The sequence below is a fragment of the Oreochromis niloticus genome, linkage group LG17 (genome assembly GCF_001858045.2).
Source record: "Oreochromis niloticus isolate F11D_XX linkage group LG17, O_niloticus_UMD_NMBU, whole genome shotgun sequence".
NCBI lineage: Eukaryota > Metazoa > Chordata > Actinopteri > Cichliformes > Cichlidae > Oreochromis > Oreochromis niloticus.
This window is the reverse complement of record NC_031981.2, coordinates 18,939,972-18,960,671: the sequence shown is the minus strand read 5'-3', so window position 1 is coordinate 18,960,671 and position 20,700 is coordinate 18,939,972. Positions and strand designations below refer to the sequence as shown.

General features: G+C 42.3%; 1 protein-coding gene across 3 annotated transcripts in view; it reads right to left on the bottom strand.

Moving 5' to 3' along the window:
- The window catches only part of usp6nl (USP6 N-terminal like), a 95,261-nt gene that overhangs the window by 45,815 nt on the left and 28,746 nt on the right, over nucleotides 1-20,700 (bottom strand). The window contains exon 1 of one of the 3 annotated variants that reach the window (XM_005475845.4): nucleotides 18,594-18,832. The exons of 1 other annotated variant lie outside the window; for it this stretch is intronic. In XM_005475845.4, the coding sequence (XP_005475902.1) occupies nucleotides 18,594-18,621 (28 nt within the window). In that variant the 5' untranslated portion in view covers nucleotides 18,622-18,832. Of the gene's footprint in view, nucleotides 1-8,060; nucleotides 8,960-18,593; nucleotides 18,833-20,700 lie in introns of those variants that run through there. One more of the 3 variants, XM_003448112.5, reaches the window with a different exon arrangement.

The following is a 20,700-nucleotide window of genomic DNA, read 5'->3' as shown; positions in this document are numbered from 1 at the left end:
GGTCTTTCAGTGAGTGATCCAAATACAGCTGGAGCCTGGACTACCCTGAAGAGGACAGCAATCAAGTTCAAGTTGGACATGAAGTGAAACTGGACGTGACCAATGAGGGAGAGGGCAGATCTTGCTGAGAAACAGCGGAACACTGGACGCTTACAGACTGGAGACTCGTTATTAACACTGGTGCAGTGCAGAGACATAGATACCTTCCAAGAGTAACAATCTGATGAGATACTAAATTTTCACTCACTGAAACCGAAACACAACCTTATTGGGAGGGGCTGTGCCCTAACAAAAGTCATATTGTTTGCAATTCCATTATGATGCTCTAAAAGTTTCAGTTTAGTGTGATAAAATAGCCAAGGGGACGTCTAGCTATAAATACAGCGCCCTGTCTCAGGTCATGAAAGGCCATGTCCGAAACTTTAGTAACCAAATGGATTATTAAATTAAATTATACAAAATCAGAGTTGGACATTTTAACATGGGAGACTATGAAGACTGAATCACTTTTGGAGCCAGCCTCTACTGGCTGTTAGAGGAACTGCAGTTTATAGTACTTCCACACTGGCTCCATTATTCAGTCCCAGATGTTGCTACCTGCTTGTGCATTGAATGAGTGAGTTCAAATGCACTGAATATCATGAATTCTTCCCGATGTGACATTTGAGAGTGGATCGTTCGTTTGGTCTTCTCATTCAGACCATAAACTGAAGGAAGTTGAAGTCAGAGCAATGAAGCCATGTGCCATTTTCCTACATATGTCAACCAAACTTCTTTATGTAGCTACAGAAGTTTCTGGCAATTATCAAGCACCAGCTTCACTATTCTCATCTGCAAGCTACATTGTTTTTTGCAAAAAGCTTCTGCTATAATCTGGTATAGTTTTGCAGCACTATATAATGTATACTCGTACACTCAGTCAAACACCTCCCTCATAATAGCCCAGCCTCAGTAATATCTGAAGGCCTGTTGCACCACTTGATACATAATTTAATAAGAGAAGGTGTGAAGCGCCAAAAGCAGCGATCAATACAGTCGACTGAATCTGACACACACCGTGAAAAATACAACAAGCCTCAACGTTTAAATGACTCCGCTGTCTGAGGCTAAACTCTGCACTGTTCTGCCAACAGAGTCGACAGCGGCGCTATGAAGTGTGCCGCAGATCTGCCTTTTTGAGGACAGGCAGGCAATTAGCCCTTCTGCTGCAATGTGGCTCTCAGCGGTCAGCTTCAGCCCAACACCCGCTGGGCCTGGACTATCTGCCAGTCCCTCCTTAGCTTAACAGCATGTGTTTTTTTTTTTCTTAAAGCTCCAGTCCAGAATAATTATAAAACACAGACATGTAGCCATGCAAACACCCACAAAATGCCTACAGACGGTGTGTTCCTGGTACGCAAAACACCAAGAAGTGTCCTTGTTTGATGCTCCTGGTGCAGAATTTGAATATGTGAGTGAACCAGGTTTTCTTTTTTTTTCCTCGACTGAAAGAGAGAGAGGGAGAGAGGGGAAGAGTATGAGGGTTGCTGAATAATGCAGTGAGCTACTGATGGTGTTGACCAGGAGCAGGCTGCAGAGTCTTGCTTTAGATTTGCTGTAAATCCAAACTACCCCCCCCCCGTCTTCTCAATAACAGCAGCAGATAAACGCTGCTGCAGAGGGAAGCTCCTTGTGCACAGGGCTGGCGTTACCTGCACATCCTCCTCTTTTGTGGAATAAGTGGAGGGGATAATTCATGCACAGTGGAAAGCTAACACATTTCTCTGGAGACAAACATCTCCAGGGTTTCAGTGAGAGCCGGACAGTTCTGCCTCTCTGGACGCATTTAGCAAAAAAAAAAAAACAAAACAAAACAAAACGGATCAATATCACAATAAATACAGTTAGTAGCTTTCAGCAGTGATGTGTCAAACTAAAAAATAAACTAATATCCACTGGACAATAAGGGTCAGTGACCTTGGAAATGTGCGGTAGTGTGAGGTGTTTTTTTTCTGCACACAGAAAAAAAAAAGATCCGGTGTACACCAAAGAGATGTTGGACTTTCACCAAAGGAAAATCACCAGGACTGAGCTCCAACAAAGAGCAGCTGCAGTCCTATGGACAGACAGCGAATACACGCAAAGTTTAAGTAAGTATCATTTATTTATACATTTAACAAACCATGGTTGCACCTGCTTGATTTTTTAGGGTAGTTGTTTTTATTTTTAGGAATTCAGGGCCCAGACTGAGATGGACCTACAGTTACATTTTGAGCCATTGAATAGCTGGTTCATTGGTCACATGCCGATGGTGACTGTACTATTGCGTCACTTCTTTATACACCGCTGTTTGTACCCCGCAAACTCCGAAAACAGAGCTTTCTAACAAGTGCTCAACATTTTGAAAGTTTGCATTTTAACCAAGAGCCATGATGATTTTCATAACTCAAAGAAAGAATTTCAAATGCCTGAACCTAACCAAGAAACAAGTGAAGACAAAGCAAAATTTCAAAAATGTGGATTTATTTATGATGTGGAAACATGCCGTCTGCTGTTTTAGCTGACAATGAATGATTCTCACTGGTTTGTGGTTGGACCTCTTGAATTTCTTTGAGGTTGAGCTACACAGAAGCTGGGCTGAAAGTGCTCTGACTGATGTCCTGCTGCCTGGCTCGAGTCTCTGTGCATTTCATTTGTATCCAGGGATAATTCCCCAAATGGGACTGACACACAGACCTTGTTTGTCCAGTATGAATGAACTGCACATAACACAAACTCATGGGTAAATTCCTACATGATAATGAGATCCCCAAGTAATTCTACTCTAGTGTGGACTGAACAAACAGCTTTAAATGAGAGCCCAGGTTGAGGCCTTGGGGCTCCCGCAGGCTGTTGCAGACCTAAATCAATATAAATGATTTCCTTCCCAGAAAAGTTTAACAACGTTTTCCAAGAATTTTCTGTCCTATGACTTAAGACGCTTGTCAAGTTCAAGTTTTTCAGCAACTTCTCTTCTGGCACCTGCTCCATTATATTTCCTACTATTGATGAGTTCAGGATGAAATATAGTTCAGAGGGCTGTGGCCCAGACTTTTGGGAGTGGCTCTTCTAAATAATGGAACCAACAACCTTCAGTTTAGAGCATAACCTAATATATGCAACGGGGACCATTGTTTAGAGAAGGGAAGTCATGCTTATGAACTAGCGATTGAGACTCTCAATCTCATCTGAGAAGTGTTTACTGAGAACATAGATGAAGAGAGAAGCAGGACCAATTGCCCATAGATTTCTATAATTGTTTTGTAACTTGTTGTTTTTTTTTTTTTAGAAGAGTCGCCCCCTGCTGGCCATTAGAAAGAAAATATGTTTCAGGCACTTCAACGCTGGCTTTGATTATAAGACAAAGATACTCTATTCATCTTGTATAGAAAGCAAACAAGTAGTTAAAACATGGACCCACCAACAAGATCGATCAACCAATAAATTAACCTGAACCCACTCAATCTGAGCCACAGGAAGCCCTCCCCTCCCACTGCCTTACACCTTCTCAGGTCAGCTGCATCAGTGTGGGCTCTACTTTACTCTCAGTGTTGATTTCCAATTTCAGGAGAGGCTTCAGGTATGCTGGGGTCAGGCCTTCTAATAATCTAATCATCTACTGCAACTCCTGGCTTATTTACTAGCCTGTGACATCTTCAAGTTGCCAGATCGTAGACTCAGCTACAGTCGCCTCCTTCAAGTTACATTTTGGAAACTTATACTGCCACCAGATCGCCTACCGACCTCTGATCCCTGCGCTCCATCTCATTCATCCTGATGTTTCTTCCCTTCTTCTTGAGGCACCTAGTTAACTTATTCTACAGGTGAAAAGAGTAGCTATTTAAATGATTTGTGGAATATGTGTGGATGTGCTGTTATACTTGGTCTTGTGCTATGAAGCAAATGAAAAACTGGTAAAGGAAATTAGCTGCTGATTAACCACTAAACAAGGTGCTTGCAGCCCCAATGGCTCATTTTAAGTTGTCTCAAAGGAGAAGTGTTCAGAACTGCAGGTTTAAGAGTGCTCTTTCTCCCAAAAATAAGACATTACTTTATTAAAATGAACATGACATGTATTGTTTTTTTTCACGTGGCAGGAACCACTGAGCATGCTCAGAAATGTGCCAGACACACACACACACACACACACTCTGATGCTTCCTCATAAGAACATGTGCTTTTGATCCTGCAAAGCTGACAGGGAGCTGGGCAAATTATCAGATTTTCTGTTATCTCACACACATGCCATCGCGCTATCCAGCCGAGGAGCTCAACAACATCTGCTGACACCTTGCACCTTATCCCCACTCACCACTCCTCCCAGTCTGCACAGAACTGCAGCGAGTGTGTGAATTTGTGTGTCCTGTATCTGCTGGAGGCCATCGTGCTAAATCTGCCTGCATTGATTCAGGCTGCGAGAGGAGCCAAGGTGAATTCATCCGCAGGGCCGATGGACCGAGATAAAGATGACAGCCAAATGGAAAGTGTGGATCGTTAATGGGCGGTCATTAAAAAATATTATCATTCTTTAAAAGAAGAAGACAAAAAAAAAAGTTATCTTCATGGTTGTCGACGTTGGACTGGATTTTGAATTTGACAAATGCAGCTCAATTAGAGAAAGTAGAGAACGGCGATGGAGTGCAGTGCTTTTTCTCCCCCTCGAAACCACCCACCCTCACCACTCTCCACCCGAAATGCAGTACTGTAATAAAATATTTATTTTTTATTCAATTTTTTTCCCAACTGGTTCTCTTTTCCTCAAGCAGAACAGAAGCTCTCGTTTAGAAAATGGTCTGGAAGCCATCGCCGTTTCTGTATCAGGCTTATTGCTGAGCATAGTCACCCCCCAAAGGCTCATTCTGAACCAGGAGATACTCTCAGATGTGATAATGATATTTAGGTAGATTCAATACAAACAATAACACAAAACGATGTGAGAAGTCTGTAACCCTGTTTATGCCACCTCTGTTACAGGAATGCATTCTTTGAGAAATCCCTACTGCTCCCATGCTGGACACGTACCTCTCAAAAAAAGAAAAAGAGTGTCCACTGAATAATTTCAGTCATTAAAAACAGCTCAAAGGTCCCTTAATGAGCTAGACCTCACATATATGTTGTGGAAAAGCTGTCCCTTCACAGTGATGAAGGAATAACAGCCTAAAAGTACAGACAGTTCTGTGTATTTCCGGACAATGAGACCTTCAGATAATAATATTATAGACTACCCATTCATAAATTAACTAATACCATCTGATTGGATATTATCGTCTCTTTAACCAACTTCCCAGTGCATTGTCTGCATTAACGAAAAGAAAATGGAAGAAACGTAACAACCAGGAGTTAAACTAGTAAAAGAAAGCATGTTACTGTAAGTCTTCTGCAGGACTCCTTTAAGGAACTAATAAATATGGTCACTCAACTTATTTCTAGTATAACTGGCTGAACTTCATATGCAAAACCTGCTTGTGTGAAACAATGAGACAAATCTGACCTTGTCCAGTGACCAAAAATAAAGCACCTGCGTGCTGGAGAATGTAACATCTGCCTCCATCGATCTTTTCTGTGCAATGATTTGGGACCCAAGTCCTAAAATATTGGCCCCCCAATGGAACCCATGCTGCAGCACTTCCATGTGTGGTTTAATTGGCCCTACACGAGTGTCCTAGTGGGGCCAGTTGATAAATTGAAGCTGTTATGAATGCCAGCTGGCAGGAGACAAAGCATTTCCTACCTGAATTCAAGCCTTTTAAATCAAATATATCCTGGCTGCTAGAGCAGGTACATCCAGTGGTTAACAGCGGCTTCAAGCACAAAGGTTTCTACATTTGCACAAGTGGAATAACAACATGGTGCAAATCAGAAAGAGTCAGGTGGAAGTTGAAATCAAGTACATGAACATAGAATTTAGCAGGTGCACAAAAGACCAAGAAATATGACTACATGAAGTGAAAGTATTTCTAAAAAAAAGATTACATTTTGAAGAAACCTGCAACAAGTGCCGATTAAACTGCCCATCAACTTCTCATTAAATTTATGCAAATTTCCCCGCAGGAACAAACAGAAGCTTATTTTTTATTCGAGCAGCACTGAAGCGACAAGCTGTGCCTTTCCTCCTCCTGCAGGGGCAAAGAGCTCGGGCAAACCTGTGGCTACGACAATAAAAAAAACGCCTCCTGTTTGCAATGGTGGCGATCACAGATCGCACAGGGTGGCATCCAATCAGGAGACAGGACCGGGTCAGTGGTCAGAGAGTGTTCCATTACTCAGAGCACCATGCTTCATTATTCAGTGCACACCAGAGAAATGAAGCTGCGAGACACACACACTCATGTCCCACAGCAACAGAGCTATTACAGAAGCTGCTCGAGGGGCATGTCCGTCCCATTCAGACTAATGACACATGGCACACCAAAAAGTTTAAACTCATCCACAATGACATTCAGTACAAACTAATTAACTTTATTATTAAACTGGACCGTTTTTGTGCCAAGGAGGCCACATCAAATCAACTATCAGAAGTGTTGCTTGTGACATTGACTTTTAGGGACCAAGGGGGCATTAAAAATCTGTTAAAAATGTGTGTATTAAGGACATCCTGAGCACAGCGGCTCAGCTGGTTCATACCAAACACCCAAATCCTCATGAGTGCTGTGGTTTTCATGACAGTTCTCTTGGTTTTAGAGTTCAAGTATAACCTAGGTCAACCTGTAGATAAGACAATGGCCGTGTTCAGAGATCCATAGAATATGACCAGAGACCATTCGGAGTTCTCTTTTCTGACCCATCCTAATTCAAGTGAATAATCCCAGCTAACATAAGATGCTGTTACTCTGTAGTGAGTGTAGGCCGTCAGCTGGTGTCCACGTTTATTTACTCCGGAGGAAGCTGTAAAACATTGTGAAAGGAACCTGACAGGACCTGACTTTTCTGTTAGTAAGTGCTGTTGTTAGCAGCTGTTAGCCTATATTAGCCTCTGTTGGTAAAATGTTTTTGATGTGGTTCTAATAGTGTTGGATCCAGGCTGTGCTAATTGGCTATAATTAGCTCTCCTCATCTACAGCTACGTCCAGCTTTCATACTTTGAATCTCTCCATCTAAGAGAACTGCTTTGTGTTTGGTCTGAACACAACAGACCCAAGTCTGCTGACTTAACCTCGGCTGCTACTTTTGAGGGGTTTTCCGTGCAGGCAGCAGATATTTGAGCCAAGATTTCCTTTTCAATGTAGTTGAATGCAGATAAATGAAAAATGAACGTAAAGCTAAATCGACACAGCCCATGATTATCTAATGCATTACAGAAAATGACATCCCTTATATGCTTACCACACACAGTGTACCAAAGTGTGCTCAAAACCCAAGTGGTCAATAAAAGCCAGAGTACAAGTGAATGACAGGCTTTCTGTTTCCCCCCGGCTGCAGCTTCTACGTATTCATATGCAGATATCTATTTGCAGGCATCAGTCTGAGCACATCTTAGGGCTTCACTTTTCTTCAAGCGATGTGTTTTTTTTTTTAAAACTGGACCTCAGCACCTGCTGGGAGCATTTTTATGCATCTTTTTCACCAACTTCAAATCTATAAATGTTCTTGAGAAGAGGCTGCGAGTGTGAGCTGTTTTTCACCCAGCTGGGCTATTCTGAGAGGGTAGAAACCTTTTTCCTTGACACAGAGTCGGATGGCACTTTCTAGGCAGCAGTTTGTTGCAAGTAGACCAAATTAATGCATGACTAATTATGCAGATCAGAGTAATAAATATTTCTGAAACTGAAACAAGAAAAGGCAGTGACCTTAAACTATTGTGAAACACCAACACTCCACTGAAACCTACAGTAACGCTTCAGGGACGAGATTGAAAACCTGCATGCACTTCATATCAGTCTGCAAACATTCACAAGGCTCTCCTCGTACCTTTTGTCCCAAAATAATGTTTGGTCAAGTAGATTTTATTTTGTCTTCATTGCACTGATTCAAATCTCTGTCGTCTGACACGATTAGTGGCTGCGATAGAAGCTTAATGGGTCATGAAATGCACACACACACACCTCCGAATCTGGCCGCTGCCCTGCGTCTGGACGGCGACACCAGCTCCTTGACGATCTGTAGGACCTGCATGTTCACGGGGAGGTGGCGGTGGAGGCAGGCGGAGGTGCCACGGGGCAGTGGCAGCCCTTTCTTGCCTTCTCACCCCGAAAAACCTCATCCCTCCTTGAGCCCTCCTCGGAATTCATCTCCTAATCCACATCTTGACTCCTGAAGATCTTGGTTTCAGCATCCCATTCGCAGCTCAGGATGCCAGGACGAGAGCTGCCGGCTCAGTCTTCTTCCTTCTCCAGATGTCAAGACATGCTTACAAACTCTCCAGCGCTCAAGTATCCTCCGCTTTCACAGTATTTTTCTATAAAACAGCTGACGGCACAGATGTGCAGCAGCAGCAAACACTAAATCTCAAGCTTCACCTGCGTTGGATGCTGCCTCAGCTCCACGTGAAGCAGCCCGTAAATCTCGACTCAACTCCTGGCGGCCGCTGAAAGTAGCAGCGGATGTTCGCTGGCAGCTCAGACTCTCTGCGAACTGAATGCGTTCGTCTCGCGTGTGATGTGCTCAGCTGGAGCGCTCTCACACACTTCTCACTTCACAGGTTGGCAGCAAACAAACAAAAAATGAAAAAGAAAAAGAAAAGCACAACACAGCAGTCTTCTTTTCTTTTTTCCCCCCTTTCATCCGTTTTTTCTCCGGTGGCTCTGGCAGAAAAACCACCCGGCTGCTGCGGATCAATAGATGCACAGTTGACCGGCAGTGATGCCTCTTAACTGCCCAACTCTCTCATCTCATTTTCAGACTCCTTTTTTCCCCCTCTCATCCATCTCTTTCCTCTCCCAGCGCCCCTCTCTCCTCCCTCGGTCCTGCAAAGGCTGGCTGCCTCTCGTGTCGTCCTCTCCTCACATCCTTTAAATTCAAATTAATGGGCGCTTCCACTCACTCACCCGCAGCATCTCCCTCCCTCCCTTCCTCTCCACCACTCCGCCCTTCTCTGTTTTTTCTTTCCTCTTCTCATTGTGCCGCTTTCTTCCACCCCCCCATTTTTCTCCTCGTGTACATTTGCCATGAAGCATGAGCAGAATGGAGAGGGATAGGAGATACTTGGTCTTGTGTTTGTGAGGTGATGATTTGTACAGAGGAGCATCAGTGGAGCTGACATCCAGAGGTAAGAAGAACACTTCAATTGTTTTTTACAAACTTCCAATCCAGGTGGTAAAAAGAGCTGTTCTGTAAGCTGTTCACGCTGCCAAAAGTGCTTATCAGGAAACATTTATCTAGCTCTGTAAAGAGTCTTAAAAGGCTGCCGATTGCATCGTATTATTTCTTCTGGACATCTCTCCATTCTCTGCAACAAATTCTCATCCCAGGTCGTCAAATACTGTCAATGCGGACACGGCGTCCTTTGGTTCTCTGTGCCTTGATGAGCTGCCTGCTTCGATACTGGACTCCAAGAGACAATGATCCTCTTTTAAAGAGCAGCAAAGCATGATTGTGAAGGTTTGAGGCATGGAGATGAAATAAATCAAAAGTTTGTGACCCAGGATAGAAGCCCATTTAGAAGCAGTTACTGCCAATCAGCAGCCAGGTGGCTGTAGCTCATTAGGGTGAACAGGCTTTCTACTACAGGGAGTGCAGAATTATTAGGCAAGTTGTATTTTTGAGGAATAATCTTATTATTGAACAACAACCATGTTCTCAATGAACCCAAAAAACTCATTAATATCAAAGCTGAATGTTTTTGGAAGTAGTTTTTAGTTTGTTTTTAGTTTTAGCTATTTTAGGGGGATATCTGTGTGTGCAGGTGACTATTACTGTGCATAATTATTAGGCAACTTAACAAAAAACAAATATATACCCATTTCAATTATTTATTTTTACCAGTGAAACCAATATAACATCTCCACATTCACAAATATACATTTCTGACATTCAAAAACAAAACAAAAACAAATCAGCGACCAATATAGCCACCTTTCTTTGCAAGGACACTCAAAAGCCTGCCATCCATGGATTCTGTCAGTGTTTTGATCTGTTCACCATCAACATTGCGTGCAGCAGCAACCACAGCCTCCCAGACACTGTTCAGAGAGGTGTACTGTTTTCCCTCCTTGTAAATCTCACATTTGATGATGGACCACAGGTTCTCAATGGGGTTCAGATCAGGTGAACAAGGAGGCCATGTCATTAGTTTTTCTTCTTTTATACCCTTTCTTGCCAGCCACGCTGTGGAGTACTTGGACGCGTGTGATGGAGCATTGTCCTGCATGAAAATCATGTTTTTCTTGAAGGATGCAGACTTCTTCCTGTACCACTGCTTGAAGAAGGTGTCTTCCAGAAACTGGCAGTAGGACTGGGAGTTGAGCTTGACTCCATCCTCAACCCGAAAAGGCCCCACAAGCTCATCTTTGATGATACCAGCCCAAACCAGTACTCCACCTCCACCTTGCTGGCATCTGAGTCGGACTGGAGCTCTCTGCCCTTTACCAATCCAGCCACGGGCCCATCCATCTGGCCCATCAAGACTCACTCTCATTTCATCAGTCCATAAAACCTTAGAAAAATCAGTCTTGAGATATTTCTTGGCCCAGTCTTGACGTTTCAGCTTGTGTGTCTTGTTCAGTGGTGGTCGTCTTTCAGCCTTTCTTACCTTGGCCATGTCTCTGAGTATTGCACACCTTGTGCTTTTGGGCACTCCAGTTATGTTGCAGCTCTGAAATATGGCCAAACTGGTGGCAAGTGGCATCTTGGCAGCTGCACGCTTGACTTTTCTCAGTTCATGGGCAGTTATTTTGCGCCTTGGTTTTTCCACACGCTTCTTGCGACCCTGTTGACTATTTTGAATGAAACGCTTGATTGTTCGATGATCACGCTTCAGAAGCTTTGCAATTTTAAGACTGCTGCATCCCTCTGCAAGATATCTCACTATTTTTGACTTTTCTGAGCCTGTCAAGTCCTTCTTTTGACCCATTTTGCCAAAGGAAAGGAAGTTGCCTAATAATTATGCACACCTGATATAGGGTGTTGATGTCATTAGACCACACCCCTTCTCATTACAGAGATGCACATCACCTAATATGCTTAATTGGTAGTAGGCTTTCGAGCCTATACAGCTTGGAGTAAGACAACATGCATGAAGAGGATGATGTGGACAAAATACTCATTTGCCTAATAATTCTGCACTCCCCGTAAAGCAAAAGATCAGCGATTAGATGCTAAGAAAAGGTCTTTACACACCAGATGTTCAAGATTCGTGCAAATATTTCATGCATTAAAAATATCTTTTGGGCTCACCTACTCTTAATGCAGCCGTTCGCAGCAACCATAAAGCAAGACTTTTCCAGCATGTATTTTTTCAGATCCATGTCGATTTTTAGATTTTAAGCATATGAATAAACACATCTGACCAATCGGATCACTGTATTCTGCAGCAAGCACGCTCGTAGCTCATAACGTGCCTGCATACTGAATATACGATGATGTGGAAATAGTAAAACAATACCTCAGATACACAGCTAAGCACTGCTCTGGGTCACTTGGCTCACATAAATAATTTCTGTGCCTCAGATGTGTTCCCAGTTCTTCCAACAAGAGCTCAAACTGCCCCACAGACATTCTGAAATATGTATGAAAGTGGCCGTGATAACAGCTTCAACTCATCCCCAAGTAACAGGCACAACATGTGTATTGACAAATAAACTACTAGAGGCATCCAAAAAATTCAAAATTCCTCATGTAATCTTTACTGTTATGGAATTCTACTACAGCTTTTAATTCTTTGAAAGCCAAGTCTTCAACTCGGAAACAACACCCAGAAGAGAAACTGGTCCAATTCCTGTCTGGGGGCTTTATGTTCAGTGTAACATCTGTAAAATGGACCAATGCTGCACCAAAGGATTTGCACACATCTTCTTGCCCTGCCTTGTTTTCCATTACAACACTGACATGTCACTTCTTTATTATCCGTATGAGACGGGATGCCTCCCTCGCCACAGATGTGTTCACCGATTTCAAGAAATCCAGACTTTCAGATCTCCGTTATAGACGGGAATGTTTGATGAGATTATTCTGTAAGTACCCCAGGGACTCCCATTCTTTTATGAGATTAGAGAGTTGATTAAATCCAGTAAGTCTTAGTACAGTACACATTTCATAATGATGTTTGGTAACTCTCCGCCTCGCTTGTTAGCTGTGTGTACATCTTTCTTTTTCTTTCCCTGCTCTCTGCCTCTCTATTATTACATCTCTAATCAGTCCACATACTTTACCTCCGCTCTGTTCATCTCTCTAACCACATCATGTTGATATAATAATTCCAGTTATGTATTTTGCATTACAAAATGGTGCCGTATGCCTCTAGCTGTAATTTATTTATCTCTACCAGAGTTATGCCAGTGACAGTTGGTGACACGAGGACAAAACACATGCTCTTGTTAACATATGAATTTAATAGAGATCTGATGAGAGCTTCACTGATTATCATTGGGAAGCTGTTAAAGCTGAAGTGGCTCTAATAGGCTTAATCATGCATGAAGATAAGCCTAATTTTGCTTTTCCAACCAAAAATGTAGGAATACAGTGATTATTTAGTGCTGGATTGATAGGTCAAAGTAATCAATTTGCATGAAATATGTTCATCACACTTATGTTGATCACATATTATGGAGACCTACGCTTCTGGTGATGCACGCATGAGTGACTTTTTTCGTTTGTTTGTTTTTTTAAATGCTACAGTCCACGGAACAACTAAAAATGAACTTGCTGTCTCAGGGACTGCAAAATGGTTGTGTTGAAGATGGAGACCAGGTTTGCACTGATTCATGGTCCGTTAACATATTCAAACTGACTTTGGTGCTTCATGGCAAAACAGCAATAAGACAGAGTCAGTCTGCGACCTCGTTGATCTAAAAGAACAAACATTTGCTGCAGGGTGGAAATTAAACTGCGAAGAGATACAGGAGCACAGCAACCTCGTTTTTATATATGAACATAACTAGAACACAACCAGCTGAGTCGAGATGCCTCAGATTGATTACAGCAGGTTGGCAGTTTGTCTGCAATGTGTGCGAGATTAACTGCAGTCAGTCTGAGTTAGACTGCAACTGTTTGGAGACAGGTTGCAGTGACCCAGAGGTTGATACCGTTGCATGCCCGTCTTCTGGATGGCCAGTTGGTTGCTGCAGCTACTTGCAGTCACTAGGTGGGCAATCACTGATTTTCCCTATTCACAAGGAGGTTGTCATTCTGTCTTTATCTAGATACCCATTGCAAACCAGAGTATCACAAATCTGGAAGAGAATGAAAAAAAAAAAAAACCCCACACAAACTGCTATTCATCAGTAGCTCAAAACAAAACAGTACACTACAGGGTTTTCCCAGCTTAAAACAATCAGACAGCAGTGTGAACATTTCCAAATATTCAACAATAAGTTGCTCCACATGTTTGAATTTGCAGATGCCTTTTCTGATGTAACCCCAAAGGGAATTGGTGTCTCCTCCTCCTGGGGAGCTTCTCCTTGTTGTTAGGCAAACATGTAACCAACTACGTACTTTTTATTTGTAGAGCAACGGTTTCTCATTTAAAACTCGATGTGGTTTATTTTTATTTTTTTTATTGGTAAGGTAACCAATGGATTGATCAGGTAATCAGAAAATGATCACTTGGTAATTAACTGATTATTCACTAGCTTATAAATATATTTTTTATAACAAAATGATAATAACCCAGATGTGACCTTGAGCACTTATAGTGTTAACTGTCAAAATACTGCAAATACTGTTGGATGACAGACATAATTCATAGTTCCCAAGGACAGGACAGCACACAGACGGGCGAAGCAGCAGCGACACCAGCACCAAGGTTCATCATTAATATAAATAGAGCCACAGGGAAAGACTCAAATGAAAGGCGCACTTTTTCTCCCTCACACAGAAACACTTTCGATCTCTCTCCTCTAATGACACACTGTCTTTCACTCCTCATCATCACACACAAGCAGGGCTGTGCACTACAAGTGTGCACATGTGTCCTTGTGATGAAGTGTGTCTGTATTTGTTAGCGTGTCGGTCCGCCGGCACTTTGTCAGAAAGTCCAATTACCGCATTGCTGGACTGACTCTGTGGCTGCTGTTGCTAAGCCTCAGACCCACTGTTGCTAGGCTGTGACCCCACTACATAAGGTGAAAGCGTGGCCTTTAGCAGCTACCGCTACGATCACCATTACAGCGCTTTCAGTCTTTCGCTAAAACCAGCTTCTACCAGATTAGCCTCACCGCTAACGGCGTGCATCAAAACCATCACAGCCTAAAGCTAGTACTGCTGTGGGTGGATGTGCTACAGCAGTAGAAGCACCAGTGGCATTTTCTTTTCTTTGTAACACCTAAAAAGATGTGAGAATACAGAATCCTAAGGCGAGGAGAACAACAGCTTTCTAGTTTCCTTTTGTATTACGTCAGCAGTTAATAGCCGGTCGTGTCTGAGCAGGTTCTTGTTGAATGCAGGTAAGCAGCGCGTGTGGCGAGCCAAAGAGCAGTATTTCTTCCACTGTACCACAAACCAGCAAGTAAAGAAGCCTGGATCATAAACCTTATCTCTAAAGCAAACTGTTCACCACGTGGTGGCAGAAACTGGACGGTAAACAGACAGATGTTGACATGGTTTCCTCATACAATCCAGGTCCAGTCACAACATCTCTTACAATTCAATAAATACTGATGAGATTATTGTAATAAAGAAAAGAAATGCACACCTTTGCTCTTTTTTAGTTGCCGAACATCTGATTAACAAATACTGAGGTTACTAAATGGATGACTACTCCACAAAAAGCAATAATATAATGTTGCCCATCTCTGAAACATGAACTCATTGTGAAGAGCACTACTCTAATAGTTCTGCCCAATAGGATGATAAATGGATTTCAGAGCAAGGTTAGGTATTCAACGTTGGCACAATTCTCATATTTAAATAGATTTTTTTTCCCTTTAACCAAGATTCGATGTTGAGCAAGCAGCTGATGGTTGTTTAATATCAACATGTTGTCAGCAGGCCCATCAGACCAGTGGACCATGAAACTAAATGATGTTTATTTAAAAAATCCCCTGTTTTTTTATTGTGTTTTTGGATGATCATCTCTTTGGGCATGTCCTGACAACTTCCAGGGTGGATCCTATTTTTTAAAACGCTGCCAGGAATTCCTGTTCTGCGTACCTGCTGACGACACTGGAAGCTCAGAAAAATTTGCCATTGCCCCCAAAAGCTAAGTCAGCCGACTAGCCGGTGGATTCCCACTGTCGGTTCCCACCTTGATTTAACAACTTAAGATCTTGTTGCTCTTTAACTACTGCCACACATTCAAATAAACCAATTGATGTGGTTTCGTCATGTGACTAGGATGCTTCCTGCTCTTTGCTTAGACTGCTCCAGTCTGGACTGAAATATGGATGGGTTCTTTTACATTATCTTTGTCATGTTTACAAATCTCAGCAATTATACTATTAAATATATTGATCAAATATATTTGCACTGCTGCATTATAAAAGCTTAATGAATGTTTCATTTATACCCTACATGCATATTTAATGAGCCATTTATATATTCAAATACAACGCATCTTTAATTTATCGTGTATCTTTTGTGGCTGTATTTGAAACACTACAAAGTGTGTGACCTAAAAAATGAAATGGTTTCAACTTACGGAGCAAGAACTACAGCTATGATAGTGACTCAGTTTACTATTAATGACATTGCTTACATATTTTTCCATTGTCAGCTGTCACAATGAATTAAAGAGGTTTATTTTTGAGGTTTAACCTTATTCAAAAGTTAAGTCTTAGCGTCATAAAGACACTATTTAAAAAGAACATTTTTTTCACATTACACATGGAGGGTATTATTCTTTCTACATGGGTGTGTGGCCCAATATGTGGCTGGATTTACAATCAACTCCAACCGTATCCTCACCTTTCTTCAACTTTTACAAGAAAGAGCCTTCCCAACAATCAATATGTAATCTTCTGACATGTTTTACTGGCTTTACATTTCTGAATTTCAAAGGGGGATCATAAAAAGAGTCACACATGTGAGGTAAAGTCTAAAGTGTAAGGTAGGTAAGACACAAACTGTGAGGAATGGGAGCGAGGTGCAGGGCGCCTGCAGAGATATGGATTGAGCTGCTATCACTGGAGCAGGATTGGGGAGGTTTGAAGGAGCAAGGTATCGATGGAGCCCCGACTCCCAGCACCCACAGGTCCAGTCATAAACGGGCAACAGATCAATATAGGTCTTTCACGAGTTTGCCCGCTTGATTGAGAATGGAGAGATACTGTAAGTCCGCTCAAGCCTCGGATTCATCACCTCTTTAATCGACAGGCCAGATAAGAGCTCAGCTTGTGTGAGGCTTTCTTCACTCAAACTAGCAACAGGCATGCTGTCAGTGCTGGAATTGGATCATCGATCTTGGATTTTGGAAAGCGGAGACAGAGATGACTGTGGAGAGCGCGGAAACAGGTCTGACTGGAAACAGGTTGGCGTAGGTTAACACAAAAACACTGGAGGCATTTTTGCAGCAATGAACTGATGTTAAGTACCTGTTTTTGGTTTGCACTGCTGCCAAGTACACACATAACATTTGTTTATTTCGGGTATTTCAGGTCAGCTAGTGCTACACTTAGCTTTTATAGAAAAAGCTTCTAGCTCTCCCTCTGCTTGCCCATCATTTTTAGTTATTCCTGTGTCTTCTTTACTGAGAATGGCACGTTGAATATTTGTGGTTGTTTCACAACATTGGCCGCAAGGCAAAGATCTCTTCTTCGTAAAAGGAATTTCTTCTTTCCCACTTTTGCCAAATGCTTCCTCACAGGGTTCTCTCACCAATATTTTAGGATTATTAGCTTATAAATTTAATTTCTCTGATTTGTACAGATTTTTCAGTCTTCTCTTCAATGACAGATGTTACGACTCAGAAAATAAATCTTCACATCAGCGCTGGTACAGGATTAGAAGCAGCTGAAGCAGGATTCAAAAAAAGTTGCTGTGGTTCTTCCATAAAGTCTCATCTTTTCAAGCCATTGCAGCATCTCCATCTATCTGAACAAAACCACTTATATATAATTGAAATGGATGGAAAGACTGACACAGCCATAGAGTTGTGTCTTCAATACGGCTGAGCCAAATGGTGCATGACAAGCTGATACACTAAAGTTGTATCATTTTTAAGGCAGATATTAAAACAGCGAGTTAGTCTGTTAACTTTCTGATAAGTTCCTGATAAAATAATAATAAACTGATCGATTTTCACGCAGTCATTAAAAATGTTGAGTCTTGCATTTTTAAGGCCCAATGCTGACTGGATCATTTCTTTAGGAAAACCATATAGCAGAGTGATAATGGTGATAATGGGTTAAGGAAGGAAGGAAGGAAGATAATGTAGGATGTAGTAAAACAATAGCCAGAGTCGCGGGAGATTACAGGGAATAACATACTAAGTTACATATTACCCAAAGGAGACAGTGAGAGGGACAGAAGCTTTAAAGTCCAGACGCCATATAGCAAGAACGCTCGTTACTTAACACGACTCCCATCTTTGCTGCCTGCTACGAAAGACAGAGAGAAAACTTTTTTGCTTCACAGCACTTCTTTGTCTCAATCTCAGCTTCCTCTGCAGAAAATGACAACAACAACTACACTGTTATCTCTCTGGCCTCGCATCTGATCTTCTGTCTCGCTTGTGGACTGCAAGAAAGTGGCAACTCCAATTTTAGACAGCACTCATCTCCATAATGGTCTCTATCCACTCCGTCTTCCCTCTATAAAGGGGTTTGTTTCGGGTTGTCGGTGTGGCGGCAGCTGAGTGGCTGGCGTAGGGACCGGCATGCAAACAAATCAAACAGACACAACAGCACACAAACACACACTTGCACGCCTCTGTTGTCCTAATGGCAGCATTCTGTTGGAGGGGTGATTGAATTAGGCTGGGTGCTGATTGCTCGCCACATTGATTAATGTTGCCTCCTGCGCTTCAGTGCGTCGCGGCTCTCCCGCTGCTGAATACCGATGAGACGCGGCAACAACTATAAGAACATGACCAACTCATCACACCGCGTGCTGGCTTGTAAATTAGCTCGTACTCTGGTGAAAACCTGCTTGTAGAGTCGAAATAATAGCTGGAGATGGGGATGTTCCACTCATCAATTGTTTTGTTAGACATTTGTTGCCTGAAAGGTAACTGAAGACCGCAGGAAATTAGGCTAAGTAGCAAGAGTGGATCAGAACAATAAAGATGAGGGCTGCATATCCACATAAAAGGACTAAAAGGCCTTAAATCAATCCGTAGAGTGGAGGGGAACTCCACAGACAGGTTATAATTCTGTCAAACACTTTTATAGCCACCATTTTCCTTCCACTATTAAAACAAATTTGGAGATTAGGCCAGCTAAATAGTTTTTTGACAAGACTCTTCAGAGTAGAGCATGAATGTCTTTAATAAAGCAGGTAGGAACAGTGGCCACAGTTCTGCTATTACAAGGATTATTTCTACTTACACCTCCTACAGGTATGTAGCAGCATCATCCTACCGGAGACATGTTTCTGTCCACCCGACAGACACAGCACAGAGCTGGGGTGTCACATAATATCTGAAAAAGTTTCTGGGTGTTTTCCACGCAGATGGCAGTAAAAACAATTTAAAAAAACATCATCTGTAACCAGCAGGCAGCGAGTGAGCTCAAAGCCTTCTGCATGTCACAACAGCCAGCTTTGAGTCAGCAGTTTGAAAGCTTCACAAGAGTTCAATGTCTGTGGACAGGGGTGAGGGTTGAAAGGGGCGGGGGAGGGATTTCCCCAAAATGCCCTCCCCTAGTTGACTCTCTCACCCCCTTTCCTCCCTCTCCTTCCTCTCGCAGCCTGGCGTTGTCCAGCGGCGAGCGAGGGAATGGGAACGGCTGGGAAAGAAAAACATGCTGGAACAACTTCGCCACTCTGCCTCGCATTTCCTGTTTGCCCTCCCCATGTCATTTCCTGCTTCAAGTGCGCAGCCTTCGGACCAATCAGGCTTCAGCCAGAGTTCCGCTGTCCTTCATGGCTTGTTACATACTGTACTGTTAAATTTTCCAGCAGCACCTGCCCCGCGTTCCCCCATAACACTGACTGCACCCTTAACTAATAGTTCGTAACAAACTGTTGTTATTATAACCTGAAGCACACCTGAGCCTAAAATTAGGCCTGTTTTTAAAGAAAGGATGTCTCTTTGTGGCCCAATAGTAACATTTATCCACACGCCCAAGATAATTGCTTCAATTATTAATATTATTATTCAATGCTACAAAACCACAACCCTTTAAGGCCAAAATAATTTGATAGTAGTATAAAAGTAAACTGCTTGAGTAGTGAGGACAGTCACACTAGAGAAACAAGGGGTTGGAGGGGTTGGAGACCACGATATGACTGAAATTGTTGCAACTGTGTGCAATTAAATTGCGATATTATTACCCTTGGTTGCTTCCTTATGGGGATCAAGACCAGACAGGAAACAGGTCTGCAACCATTTGCAATCAGTTGCAATCTTCAGACCGCCTTTGGTGTGTCAGCTTCAAGTCAGAAATTCCCCCACAAATTGTTGCTACAGGATGTCAATTTAACTTCAAAATGACTGATGTCATATAAATATATATGCTTTATATATATAAAGCCAGCTATTGCAAAGAGACATATCACACTGTGTTGCAACGTGTTTGGAATCTGTCTGCATTTATAAATTAGACAGCAATTATTTGCAAACCTTCGCCAACCTGTGTGAGACTCACTGCAATCACTCTCAGACAGGTGGGCAAAGGTTTGTAAATAACTGCAAAGAGGTTGTTGGTGTTGCAAGCCAACCTGTGGTTACTATGAGGTCTGTGTGACTAGACTTCCATCAGTTTTCACCAACTGCTCACCAACTGGTTGCAGAACACACAATTCTTTGTAGTGACTGGTGGTTGCAAGGAGCTGGCTGACCGCTCTTTAGTCTTTAATTGTTTGAGTTCTTCACTTCAAAAACCAGGCTGACGATAAAATAATAATAACAATAGTAATAATAATAACAAAAGCAATGAAGGTGCACTACAACTAAATCACAATTTGGCTTTAAACATCATTAACCTTTATAGTTCAGTTAACCCCCCCCACCCAACCACAGAGAGCATTGTGTAATTATATAATTAAACAAAGTGAATCATATGCTTAACAGCAGATCTGACTTGAGCATATTTCACTGTCACTTTGGCTGACTGCATGGTGCGTTTCCTCGCTTTGAGCCACAACGGTTTGGCATAATTTGCTGCATTTTTCTGTGTGGTTTGTTCAGGCTTTGCGCTGCCCCATAAAACACCAACCGAGGTTTGTAAACAACAATCACATGAGTCATAAGTGGTGTTTTCTGGTGAATTTGCAGATTAATCAAGTTTCATTCTTTCAGTTCCAACAGAACTGGTTCAGTATATCTTATAACCTACAATTTATTACATTTTGAACTTCTATTGTCACCCGGTTTATAATTACACTGTTACTTCACCCAGTTCTTTTTCCTTTTGCTCCTCGTTCAGCTGCAAGTGTAGAGGGTATCATATGTAGTACAGATTCTGAAACCCTGGAAGACGTTTTTTGAAGTAA